General features: G+C 44.4%; 1 protein-coding gene across 1 annotated transcript; it reads right to left on the bottom strand.

The window, feature by feature from the left end:
- Positions 1-12765: 12765 nt before the first annotated feature.
- LOC146976341 (odorant receptor 131-2-like) lies at positions 12766-13683 on the bottom strand. Its single transcript, XM_085794495.1, has one exon. The coding sequence runs from the start codon at positions 13681-13683 to the stop codon at positions 12766-12768; it is 918 nt and encodes a 305-aa protein (XP_085650621.1).
- Between the last annotated feature and the right edge of the window lie 885 nt (positions 13684-14568).

The following is a 14568-nucleotide window of genomic DNA, read 5'->3' as shown; positions in this document are numbered from 1 at the left end:
GCTCGCAGATGATCAGCACACTTTCATGTGATGCGGTGTTCTGCACCAATCAGGTCGGTTACATGCTGCTATTCCGACATGCCGCTATTTCAACATTGACTTCTAATTGTCGAAATAGCGGCATTAAAGCTATAGTGCGTAACTTCTGTCGCCCCCTAAAGGATTTCTGCGTTATTACAACGATACGGCCGGCACCTATGGCCCGGTGTAACCCTCCCCTCCCCTTCCCTCCTCTCCCCACCGCTACCCCTGTAGCTGCATGATACATCACACACAGTAACAGTAACACTCGCAACACACCGCATGCTGCTGGCCACGGACCACGGTTCACGGACTATAACACTCGCGACTCGCCGCACACTGCTCGTCACAGCACACAGACTCCCCGCAGTAAGTTACACGCAGCAACACGGGCTACGCACCTTGTAACTTACTGCTAACGATGTGGCTAACGGGCGCATGACGTCTGTCCGACTACCCATTTCTCCGACCACCCATTTCTCCGACTCCGACCATACATTTCTTTATTTTTGCGTCCATCAGTCCGACCTCCCACTTCTCCGACTTAAGTAGCCCTAACCCTTAACCTTACCCTAAACCTAACCTTAACACTGTAGAATGGGTAGTCGGAGAAATGAGCCGTCGGACTTGTGGGCAGTCGGACTGACGTATGCTCCCCGTGGCTAACACCAGGCTGCTAACAGGTGTTGCTTCTAGCAGCTGCGGAGCTCCCTCCTCCCTCCTCCCTTATCGTTGTCAGGTAAAACCGAGTAAAACACGTCGTTTCGGTCGTTTCCTGTCCGCCAGCGCGGGAATGTCGCTCCAAGACAGTAAATACAAAAATAACTGAAAAATACCGCGAGGCGTTTGAGGAGCTGAACGGCTTAATCAGCGTATCATCTCCTCTTGTAGTGGCTTGGGTGAAACGGATATTTACAGACACGTAGAAGTTACGCACTATAGCTTTAACATAATTTTTCAAGCGTCCCACTATTCCGACATTTTTTTTTTCATTGTCGGAGTAGCGGCACTTTACTATTTTTCAAACATTCCGCTTTTCCGACATTGATTGATTACATTATAGTCAGACGTGTCCTTCTGATTTTTTTTTTCATCTGAGACACAGTTTCTCATACACAAATACATAGGCCTATAAGAGAGAAGAATAAACAAACCTAAAAACACACTGGCAGCAGCGCACACTGATCTGCAGCCTACTGAGACTGCGTTTACACGTGCCCGGCTATTTTCATAAACGGACATTTCACCCTCTCCGTTTATAAAAAACACTGCGTGCACACCAGTCCGTTTTCAGAAAACGTTTCGTTTACACTAACCCGTGTATATATGCCGTCAAGAGCATGCCAAACCTGTAGGTGGCAGTGTAGCGAGAAGCTCAAGCCCACGTCAGCCAATCAGAATCCCGCACATGATCCCGCATAGCAACCACACAGTCTATAGCTGTTTCTCAATACCCAGTACGCCAAGTTCGAACTTGTGAACTCCGGGAGTCTGGACTTGCGGAGTTCAGTTGGAAGAACGAATTCCCGGGGTACGGGAGGACGGGAGAACGGGAGGACGGTGTTTTTTCTGCATTTGGAACAGGAACGTACTTGATGACGTCATCGTTTTTGCCGGTTGACGGCGTTCAACTTCCGGTTATTTTCACTGGTTAAAATAAAATAAACACTATAAAAAACAACTCCGTTTCATTTGTATATTTTATTATATATTATATGAGGATATAATATTATGTTTTCTTTTTTATACGAATATAAATATAGAATTTCGCGATGGGCCTATATAAGGGCCGAGCGGCGGGAAAATATTGTGGGTTGTAGTGGAGATAGTGACGCAGCGTAAATTGATTAGAGAATTTGTATATTGTTATTTAAATTGTTATTGTTGTTGTTGTTATTATTGTTGTATTTGTTGACACGTTGTCAAATTGACGACATGGAGCAATTTGTCGCGACTTTTATCGCCGGGGCGATGTACGCCGAAGCGGAAGAGGAAGCGGACCGCTTGAGGAGGAGCATCCGCCGGAGGAGAGCCGCCATTCGGCGACGGACGGAGAGGAGGCGTGCCATCCTGGCATGCCTCTCTGGATTGGTTAGTTTGTTTAATAATCATATCTTATTTAGTCTACTTCAAAAAAAAAAAAGATGACATGATAAATTTTTTGAAAATTGCTGTTAATTATGTTAAACTACAACACCTATAGGTTTATTCCCTTCACTATATAATGCATACAATTTGAAGTCTATCAGTTTGTTTATTCTATGTGGTCCCTGTCAAATTAACTTTAAATTAACTACTTTTACTAATTAATAATAACCCTCAGCCTATGCCCTACACACTTACCTGTCCTCTGTCTTAGCACTCAAACATGAAGATGTTGATATTCAATCTGAAATATCAATATATACAGCTTCTTGTCATGGTTTTCAAATGGGAAATGAAGCAACTGAATATGGAGTTAAACAAACTTCATATGTCTTTAAGACATTTGGATTCAACACAATTTAATAAATACATATTCAATAAATATAAAAACAATACAAAACCATGATAATAGATTAAATACAGAACTCATAATAAATAGATTAAAAAAGGGAATTCATTATAATAAAAATAAAAACAGACTTCATGATAATAAATAGATGGTTACATACATACATAAATAATAAATCTAAAATGTATGTTTCCTCTGATACAGGACCAAGGCCCTGTGCGTAGGTACACGCAGCTTAATGTACAGGTGCCTATTCTGGCCACCTTCTTCTCCGGGGCTGAGGTGAAGCCAGCGTTCAGGCTCTCCAGAGACAGCATCAACACGCTGCTCCAGATGTTGCCCCGGGAGAAGAGCCATGGATGGAGCCATGAGCTGGAGGTGCTGGTGACGCTCTACTGGCTCGCCTGTGGAGCGTCGTACAGGGTCACCTCCGACGTCTTCGCCATACCGCTGGCCACTGTGTGCAGGATTGCACACCGCGTCGTGGAGGAAATGATGACCATCATGCCCAGAGTCATCCACTTCCCCAGGGCTGAGCAGATGGCAGAGGTGGGGGCTGGCTTCGCCCAGCTTGCCGGGCATGAGGCTTTTCGGGCTGCTGCTGGTGCCATCGACGGGTGCCATGTGAGGATTGTTCCTCCTGCAGAGCCACAAAAAAAAAGCTACTTTAACAGGAAGCTGTTCCCGTCAATCATATTACAGGGGATCTGTGATGGCAACGGGTCTTTCCTGGACATTTATGTGGGTCAGCCAGGGTCAGTGCACGATGCACTGGTCCTTAGGAGGTCGCCCATGTACCACCAGGCCCTCTATCCACCAGCTGGGTACTTTCTGCTGGGAGATGGAGGGTATCCGTGCCTGCAGCGCCCCGTGGCCATCATGACCCCGTTTCGCCAGCCTGTAGCAAGTAAGAAAACACACACACATAGATTATTTGGTGACTTTGAAATACACTAAACGCTTTTACATTTAAATATTTTTTTTTAAACTTCAACAGCCCAAGTTGAAGCCTGCTACAACAGGCACCATGCAAGGGCAAGAAACGTGGTTGAGCGCACCTTTGGGGTCCTCAAGACCAGGTGGCGCTCAATTTTTCTGAGGGCCCTGGAGATCCGTCCCGTGTTTGTCCCAAAGGTGGTGGGTGCCTGCTGCATCCTCCACAACATCTGTGTGGCTGCTGAGGACATCCTGGAGGAGGAGGAGGTGGAGCAGGAGGAGGAAGAGATGGTGGAGGTCCCCGGAGGCGAGGCTGACCCAGGAAATGGAGAGGAGGACGACAGGGGCCTGTCCGGGAGGGAGGTCCGGGGACGTCTGGCTGCCCAGCTCTCTGCTCCTCAGGATCTGCCTGCATGTCTGGGTGAACATGACTACATCTAGAGAGTAAAAATTCACCCTCGCTCTCTAGATGTAGTCATGTTCACCTGGGAGTTCAAAAAATCAAAATACAGACATGAATGTATATATTGTGGGAACGATAGACTAATCAGATGTGTATATAAATGTTTTTGCTATAATGTTCTTCTCTTGTTTATTCTTGTTCTTCTCAATTTAAACTGTATATACACCAATCTATTTTTTTCTTTTCAATGTCATTGCCTTTTGTTTCTTTTGGTTCATTCTAATTTAAAAACAATGATTGTAAATAATTGTATATATAGATGTATTTTGTCACTCCTATGTTCTTTTTTTTTGGTTTGGTCAAATTTAAATTTCATGTAATAAATGTAAATAATTATACACTTATATGTTTTGTTTTTTGTTGTGAATATATAGTACAGCATTGCTTAAATATGAATCATCTGGACCAAAATGATACTTCAATATTTAATATAACAGATAACAAAACACAATTGAAATCATTAAACAAAACAGAACACAACTGAAATCATAAAGATTAAAACTTATTAACTAATTTTTCAAACAAAGACAGATATCTGTCTGCCCTTGCTGCTGCTGCCCTCTCCCTCTCCTCCTCCCTTCCCAAAGCCTCCCTCTCTCTTTCCTCCTCTCTCTCTGCCTGACTTTTCAAAAAGTCTAGGAGGTCACTGTCCCTCTTCCTCTTTCTTCCTGTCCTGCTCTCCTCTCTCATGTCCTCTCCTGCCTCTTCCTCTGCAGTGGAGGTAGAGGCCGGGGTGCTGACCACGCCACCTGCAGTGGCACTGGCCACAACCAGGGGCGGGTTGATGGCATGCTGCCCCTGGAGTACGGCATCCATAGCACCGTACCACTGCCAGGTGGCAGCGGTCACACTCCCGGCCTCTACCCCCTTACCCGTTGGTGGGTCTCTCAGCTCCTGAAAATAGGTTATTATCACATTGTGAAACTGAATGTCTATGTTAAATTGTGACCTGACAAATGAAAATCAAATAAGATATAATTGGTACCTTGTATTTGTCCTTTAAATTGTTCCATTTCTTCTTGGCCTGCCGAGCTGTTATCGGCAGGCCAGAAGTTGAAACAAAGTCCCTGGACAAATACACAAATACATTTGAGGACATAGCCTACTCCTTCCAAAATATATTAAAGGTTGAATATGGAGAATATGTATGTGAAGCTAGATTTTTTCAAAAAAATAATATGTCCACAGTGCGTTTAGAGGGGTCTGTGTCACCACCCGGGTCAGAGGCTCTGATCAGCAGGTTTTGGTTTTCAGCCACAATGTGGAAGCGAGCCTCAACTCTCTCTGAAACAAGTTACAAGCCATTCATCTACCATAACAATTAATCTGAATCTGTTTAATGAGGGTAAAAATGAAACACAAGGTAAATATCCTGCACAGTTCTTCTCTGTGCTGCTCTGATCAGAGCAGCGTCCCGAGCAACTTTCTGCTGGAATTATTTTTCTATCTATCTCTGATCAATAGGTAGTCTTTTTCTGCTCAATCTCCATGTTCAACCTTAAACCAGCATGGATTAAAACCGCAAAATGTAACCCTGCTCCAGACATCCAGGCAATGACAAACAAACTAATATACTCACTCCCATCCTGACTTCGCGGAGTTCCTCCGCCCGGTGAAGAGGGCCTCGTTGGCCCCCCTCCACTGGATCAGGGCCCGGGTCTCTTCAGCTGTCCCTTGAACGAAATATAGCTCGTCAGCTGTGATGCATAATACCTTCATTTTCTACACGTGGGTTTAAGTAACTGATAACTGATACGGGATCAACCGGGAATACGGGCGGATTACGTAAACACGACAAAACGCTTTAGTAACTTATAGCTAACGTTATAGTTGTATAAAAATATAAAAACCCTCCCTTAAAACGGACCAATTAGTCAGATATCACAGCCTAAAGTGTTTCGTTTCAGAGACCAAAGTCTGCCTTTTAGACGCACAGAAAACAGCATTGCTTTACCACACTACAATTATACAAGACCAGCGTCAGATTTCAGAGGGTCACGCCGGGACAAGGCAGTCATCGGCGGGGTAGCAGTAATGCTAAGTGCCCGGGCCAACTTGCTAGCGGCTAGCGAGGTAGCTAGCCGTTAGCGGCGAAAACGTCGGAATAAAAACTACGTGCTACAGTAATAAATCACCCACAGCACCGATTTGAAGTTGTAAAAACGACGTTCCCGCAAAAATACATAAAAACATTTATTCACGCCAAAACAGTAGAATTTCAAAACTTCTAACGTTAACTTACAATTGTGCGTCTTCTCCTCCGCCATTGCTTTATCGAAATGCATTCTGGGATACGTCACTACCCAAAGTCCACACAAGTCTCCTCCGATGCATCCTCGGTGAAATGGGCGGGGCAAGAACACATCCGGGGTATTTGACCGTACTTGGCCAGATGCGAACTTTGAATTGGAACAGTACTTGGTCCGACGCTGATGACGTTTCTCAAGTCCACAAGAACAGAAGTACGGAGAAGAACGCATATTGAGAAACGGCTTATGATAGCAACCTGATAGCAACAGCAACAACAACAACGTCACTTGCCCTCCTTGTGTGTAAAGTTTTAATATTTTTTCATGCAAGAAAGTAACTGTTTATATGCCAAATATACGGCCAGTTAATCCAAATGACGGCTGTTTAGAAGTTTGCTCCGATGTTTCTCGGAGAGTTGAAGCTTTTTTTTTCGGAGAAGTGAAGCTCCACCTGTGGAGCAACAGCCGGGACATCACAGAGACAGTGTCCGCTCTGCAATGCTGCTCGGTCGGCCAGCCTCTGTCGTCCTCCCGGGATCAAAACGATGGCTAAATAACTTAAGGCGGGCTTACACTGCACGACTATTCGTCTGTTCACATCTCAAACTGCACGAGCTTCACTCTTCAGTCCTACGTCCCAGATCAGTCTCAGACCCCCACTAATTGCACGTCGTTCTACGATTGCTCTCCACCACGATTACCCTGCGATGCCGCTGATATTTGTGCTGCTCTATAATTGCTCGATTGTATCAAATTGACATTGGTTCCTGATGTTGGTTCCTATATAGCAGAGTCCATGGTGGAAGATCAGACCGACAAACACACAGACAGCGCGCATCACCTTCAAGTCCGGTGCTAGAGAGAGAGAGAGAGAGACGCTGCGCTCTCCAGCAAGCTGACGTGTAGTTCACCTGCGGCTCACCTGCAGCTGTCAGAGGAGCCTCACTAGTTCTCTCTCTGGCCTGCACTTTAAAAGTTCAGCTGATCAGGTCAGCTGAGCTGAGCCAGAGCACAGTGGACGTGGCTGGTGTAGGCTCGCTATTTTATACTGTAACGGCAAGAAAAAAAATAATCGTCCTCAATCGCTGATTGTCTGATAGTGTATGTACATTTGTCGGGCTGATCTTCCACCACGGACTGCGCTGCATTACTGATCATCACCCGGTCACCCTGTCTGTGACAGCTGCAGCTGTGGTCTAACTTCAGCTTCACTCCCCTGTCCCTCCTCTCTCTGTCTGCCCGTTTTAACTCCATCTGACGAAGTTCAGCATCACATTCAGGTTCATAAAGGCTCTATGCTCTGTGCTAAAACAATCTGTCATAGTAAAAACTTGTCGTATGTGCAGAATCGTGACGTAGGACCCCATACATTGTCCGTCGCGACGAGAAATTTTCTGGCATGTCAGAAATTAATCGGGAGGTCGGCGACTCGTCTTTAGGGCGTCGGGACGTGACGCAGAGCCTCACTAACCATACGTCCCGATTATGCTCACGACCCCGCGATCCCTCTACGATTATGCAAATTAGGCTGCGACTTGTCTGGGACGACAAAATCGTGGCAAAATCGTGCAGTGTAAGCCTGCCTTTACCCGCAGGTTTTGAGAGGTTTACCACCAGCTGGTTAAATTATTTTTAGGAGATAAATGTTGGTCTCATTGATGAAATCTAACAATTGTGGCAGTAACAGTTTGTTTGAATGAAAAGTGAAGCTTCATGTGTGTTAACTGTTACTGGACAGAAGATCAGCCCAGCCTTGGGACTCTGTACAGAAATCACCCCATTTAACGTTCAATAAAAAAATGTTTTACAATGAACACATCAGTCTGCATTAAATGTTATCATTATTATTATTTATTTATTTATTGTATTAAGTTATGTAATATGGTTACGGTTAGACGTCAGGGTCTGACGTCGGCTACCCAAATCTCTGTTTTTCTCCGTTTTGCAAACATTAAAATTGAGTTTTCCAAAATCTCTACCCTGGCCGGAGTTTTTAAAAAGCATCGTTTTCAGGGGCGTTTTCTCCGTTTGCGTGTAAACGGAGGGTGCAAACGATGGTTAATGTCTCCGTTTTTAAATATAACCGGGTACGTATAAACGGGGCCTGAGACTGTTATTATTCTGTCACCTGAGATAACGAGGTGCACGTGTGTTTGGAGCTGACGAGAGAATAAAGAGTGAGACAACGTGGCCCTGAGGAGGAACTGTGAAGGACTCGGCTGTAATGGAAAATGACCTAAACCGAGTCCAGTAGAGCTGTAACTGTTTAGTGGAAAGGCGTTCAAAGTAACTATCCTGGAAATCCTGCTTTACATTGTTTTCTAGGTAAAAAAAAAAAAAAAAAAAAAAAGATTTTCTGGGATAAAGGGGCAGATTACATAAGATTATTCTTCTTTCTGCTCCCTTTTGTTGAGATTTGGGAGGTTTTTGTTTTTATTGTAGCTTATTAAAATGCAAGATCATTTTTCTGACTGATTTATTGCCCGATGCCATGTATCTCGCTTTCTTTCCTCCGCCCGTTGTCTTCGTTGTCACTTTGTAGCCGCTCCACAGAGTGCACATGGCTAATTAATATGCACGTGCTGACCATACATGGTTGTGTCTAGACGTTCCGGGGGCGGAATATGAGGTGTGTTCACGTGCGCACCATTCTTGGATCCAGTTTGATTTATCAAAGAGAAATTGCGGAGAGTTGTGCACGCACAGTTTGATAGATCAGAGGGGTATTGCACAAAAGTAGAATAAAGAAATCCAGGACAACTGAGCAAGCGCGGCTTGACCTAGTCTGATCGGCGCATCCTGGCTTAATTGGTTGCACTAACGCTGAGCCGGGCTGAGGAGCAGCGGCTTGGTCAAGCCAGGTGTAACTAATTCCCTCGTCAGTAGACCACAGAGATTGATCACAGATTCACCGATGAGAGGACAGGTGTGGCTACTTTCCTCCAATCAACAGGAACTTAATGCTGACGTCAGGTGACTCAAAAAAAAAAAACACCGCAGTCGTAAAGCTCAGAGAGAGCACAGCAGACAACTGTGGACTGATTGAATAATCCAAAATTGTAATCACAACTCAAGTTCCTTTCACAAATGAACAGTTGATAAATCAAACTGGATCCACACACACACACACACACACACACACACACACACACACACACACACACACACACACACACACACACCTGTTGCTGTGCTGTCTCTCTCTCCTCTGCTCTCTGGACTGAGCTGCCTAGCTGTACTTTTGGGCATCTTGATTTTATAGTTTTCAACGGACTGGCCCAACCAGTCCGACCGCAGGCGTCAGTTCGAGCCGCGTTCAGTCCAAAAACAAAAACATAACTCAGTCAGGTCAGGTTGTGTCTCGGGCTTCGCTCTCTCCCTCTTTTTTTTGGCCATCGGATTCGGACCAAGTCGGGTCCAGGCTTCAGCACCGTGCCGCTGTTGGTGGGGGTGGGGGTGGGTGGGGGTTTTAAAGCTTATTTTCTAATCTTTCCATTGATACCAAAATCTCAACTTTGAAATTTGGGTCACTGTGACTCATTTTGATGGATCGGGTCACAAATAAATATAGCTGATCATCGCAACGGCACAGTGTGTAGTGTCAACATAGCAGCGACATGCAGTCATCCATCATCACAGTCCTGCTCTTGGGACATCCACGGCTGCTTTTTTGTCCCAGTCCCTCCCTGGTTTCATCTCTGTTAATTCAGTCAGGCGGAGTTTCCATTACGCATGCCGACAGCCTTTGATCCGTCATCAGTGTGACAGGACAATCGATATAGATACAGTACTTGTATGTGCTGATTCAGATAGTTACAATAAATAGGGGTTATTGTGATTAGCCTATTTATTGCATTTAACTGTGCCTGGAACTGTGGAAACCTGCCTGTGAGGTCTTGGTGACGTGGGCGCACTGCGCGCTGGGCAGTCAAATTCCCCCTGCACTCGCTGCACTTCGCCTTGCGCTGAGAGTAGACCAAGTTGGAGCTGGCGAGCTTTCGGCGCACTCTCGGCGCAGCTTTTTAGCACGAAATTGTCACTGCGCCAAGCTGAATCTGTCGACACCTCCCCTTGCTGCGCGGCCACACCCATCTCGGCGCACCGCAGTCTACCAATTTACCAAATCCGCTGCGCACGTTGTTGCACTGGAGGAAATTACCACTGCGCCGGCTGCGAAGCCTGCGCCCCCCCGAGTTGCGCCAGGAAAATAGAGCCCAATGTCTTCTGTCATCAAAAGTCATTTGTCAGTGTTGATTTTGTTGTTGTTTACAAGAGAACAACTGTACAGATGTTGAGGTGTCACTAAAGCAAAATATAATGGAGCCAATGGGCTCTTTGCACAGCTCCACTACTTCCTCAACTTAATGCTGCTCCTTCATTTCCTGTCTTACATTGTTGGACAAACTGATTAATCCAGGTGTGTTTGAGTAGTCACAATGGTCAGACACACCTGGATTAATCAGGTTGTCCAATAAGGACAGCATGAAGTTCAGGAAGTAGTGGAGCTGTGCAAAGAGCCCATTGTACTGGTACACCTGAAAATGACAGCCGACACAAATACCTCTTTTTCTCAAGATTATGGTGCCAAAATGGCATTTTGGGCTAAACTAACCTATATTCAACTGCCAATTTCTCAAGACTGGAACAAGATAGAAACAAATTGTTTTTTTGCTGGAAAGTAGAGACTCCCATCTTTCCTTTATTGGGTTGAATGTGTATGTAGTAAGAGTACATAATCAGTCAAAAAGCTGGAAAATACCCGGCAAGCTGGAGGAAGCTGCTGTGAGAATGGCTGGCAGTTAAAAAGTTAATAAGTTGGTTTTGCCCGGCACCCATCATGCAGGCTTTCTATAGAGGCACTGTTGAAAGCATCTTGACAAACTCCATCACGGTGTGGTACGGCGCCTGTTCTGCGTCCTGTCGCAAGTCCCTCCAGCGCATCGTGAGAGCAGCCAAAAAGATCATCAGTGCCCCTCTCCCCTCCCTCCATGGCATATATCATACCCGTCTCCTCCACAAAGAGCCCTCTGCATCACTGGTGACCCCACCCACCCATCACACAGCCTCTTCAGCCCGCTGCCATCAGGGAGGAGACTGTGGAGTCTCCGAGCCAAGACCGGCTAGAGAACAGCTTCTTCCACCAAGCACTCAAGATGCTAAACTCTCTCCCTGCACTGCCCGCCCTGGTTACACCCTGCCTTTCCAAAACCCCGCCTTTCCGACAATAGACTTCCATTCATCGTAATAGCAGGGTTTTCTTTTTTTTCTAAATACCCGCTATTCCGAAAAGGCTATTGGGGGAAAGTGCGCAGTGCGCATTGATCCTTTTTTCCTTTTTGGGGTCAAACGGATCATGTGCTAACTGCAAAACAAGCAAATACTTAATATTAAAGGGATAGTAGCATTTTTTTAAAGTGGGGTTGTATGATCTACAAATAGCCCCTAAGTACTTAAATTGCAGTAGCAGACTCTCTGCACTCCTCCCATTAGCAACGCCAGCCCATAGCCCTGCCCAGAGATTTACAGCATACATTGTTGTGAATGGACCCAAAGAAACGGCCTATTTTCGTGGCCTAAAAGAGGTTTTACCTGAAAAAAAAATACACAGTTCCATTGTTCGCTATAATATCATTTTTTCCAGCCGCTCAAAGTGCAGGAAAAACGCAGTTTTTATTTGGACCTAACCAACTGCTGATCGGCAGGCGCTAACCCTGGGCGGAGGGATACGTGAGTTGGTTAGGTCCAAATAAAAACTGTGTTTTTCCTGTACTTTGAGGGGCTGGAAAAAATTATATTATAGCGAACAATGGAACTGTGTAATTTTTTTTCACGTAAAACCTCTTTTAGGCCGCGAAAATAGGCCGTTTCTTTGGGGGGTCGGAACAGCGGTGGGCGGCGAAGTGGGGGTGTGTCGGAATGGAGAGCCGTCCCCGCCCCCCCTCCCTGCTCTGGCCCCTGCCCACACAACTTGAACTCTGAACTACATGCAGATGTGACAGTGGTGGTCCTGTCACCATGCCTCCAATTGATCATGCGCCCTGGCTACTTGGCCAAGGGGATGTCCCTTTGGGTGACTGGCAAGCACGCATGACTCTTACCCGGGAGGTGTGGGTTCAATCCCCGCCCGGGCCCTCTTCACCTTGCCACACACACATTCACTTTATTGCAGTACAGTACTTATTTTTTTTATCACTAGTTTAGCTTAGTTTTTTATTCATATTTATTCTAAATTGGTATTTTAGATTCACAGATTGTTTTATTGTTTTTTAAATGTTTACTGTCTGTCTATTTACTGTCTGCACCGAGGGTCTAAGAGAAACACAATTTCGATTATCTTATGTCCCGCACATATTGTGGAATTGACAATAAAGCTGACTTTGACTTTGAATGAAAACTTGATGACTGGGTGTTACCCACCACTTCACTGAATATTATTACTTATTACAATGTGGTGTCAGACCTGATGCTGATCTGTCATCACTGATACCAGTTTGAAGCAAAAACACAGAAGCCTGCTGTCTAATCACCTGAGACAAGCCCATCATGCACAGTTTTCATAGAAACATAAAGAACACACATTCATTAACTCTAAATTTAATTTGTCAATTGTTCCTTTTATACAAGCCAAAGGAAGCATAGTATTTCAATGCTTGGAAAAAAACCTCATCTCTGAGGCCGTAAATGAGAGGACTCAGACATCTTGGTGCAAGATAAAACAGTAAAAAGTTTAAGTACCTGACAATTTTAAACAAACTGTAGTTAATCTGAATCACAGCAACTTCTACAAATGGACACCACATCTGGATGAGACAAAGCAGAAGCTGAAAACCATGAAGAGCCACTGTTCTCAACCCTTTCCTTGATGACTGTTTATCCTCTCCTGATGCAGCTTTGGCCACTTTCATTATTTTGACATAGGAGAAAACAATGATGATGGACATAATCAAGAACTGGACTTGATAAATAGCTGATCTAAGATTATGCTGCCATATGTGTAACATAAACAGTTCCACTGAACAGAAGTAATATTGTTTGTAAAAGCCAAGTGATGCTGATGTAAAGAAGGTGGAGAGAATGAGTATCGCTGGTACAGAGCTGAGGGCATGAATGATGAGAATACAGTTCAGAGTATTACGCATGGAGCTCAGCTCTCCATGGCGCAGGGGCATGCATATGGCTACATAGCGCTCCAGAGTCATTGCTGCCAGAGTAACTGGAGTGACTGTAACATACAGAAATAATGCAATAAAGATGATAATGCATATCCACACTTCAATAGTAATACTAAAATGGGTGAAGATAAGAAGGATATCAGACACAAACAACAAAAAACTGTCTGACAGTAACGTGACAGCAAATAAGATGTAACGAGCAGTTGTGTAGAAATATTCCTTTTTGAAAAAAGTTATGATGAGCAACAAGTTGATGAAAAGAAAAATCATCACCAGAGTCTGCAAAACAACAAACTGGGTTTTTCTCAGCAAGTAATCATTACCAGACGCTGAGTTATTAGCAGCCATATGTTCATATATTTTCTAAGCAAAGTCACACTTGGTGGCATTGCCAAAAATCCACTTTAGTGTCCTTATGTATGCCATCAATACAAAATTGGGTTGTTTTTGCAAAATGATCAAAGTCTGATTTGCTCAGGTAGTGTGTTACAGACAGCACCAGGCTAGACCCTCCATGTTGTCCAAGCCTTCGGAGAAAGTGCTGGTTACTTTAAAGACTCTCTCTCTCACAGAGTGATGTGATGTAACCCTCAGGTAAGGCTATTTTCTAGACGAGGGTAATTTTTTTTAAGAGATAATGAAGCTTAAAAGTTGAAAGCCAGTTTTTCAACTTTTCAAATCTCTTGTATAAACTTACTGTTTCTCATGGAAGATTTTTTTTGTGTGTGTGCCTTAAACAGGTTTAAAGAGACCTAGAGGAGTTTCCTTTTGGTTATAAAAGAGTCTCATATTAATGTGGATGAATCTACTTTACCCATACTTGTTAATGTGTCCATTTTCAATAAATATATCGTTGTGTCTTTAGGTTACAAGCTGCCATTCCGACATCCCACCATTTAGACATAGCACCAGACATCCCGCTATTCCAAGAGTACCGTATGCAGGGACATCCATACCGGAAGTCCCAACCGGAAGTTGCTCTTCTTCGTGTGTATCATTTCTTTGTAGATTAAAAAAATAACTCAGTAACTCAATTGGTCCATGATAAAATATTTTTTCCCAGCTGATATCTTAGTTACAACATGATTGAGCTAACTAAATTGTCTTTTTTTTTGCATGGATCGTTTATTAAGTTATTAAAAAAACGCTGCTAACGGCTAACAACGACCAGTTGCCCAGCCGCGCCGCTCCTGCTGACAGCAGACCAGGAGAGAGAGAGAGAAAAAAGAAATG

This window comes from Trachurus japonicus, chromosome 13, assembly GCF_045865225.1.
Source record: "Trachurus japonicus isolate A0001 chromosome 13, Traja_1.0".
NCBI classification, from domain to species: domain Eukaryota; kingdom Metazoa; phylum Chordata; class Actinopteri; order Carangiformes; family Carangidae; genus Trachurus; species Trachurus japonicus.
This window is presented reverse-complemented; position numbering and strand designations above follow the sequence as displayed.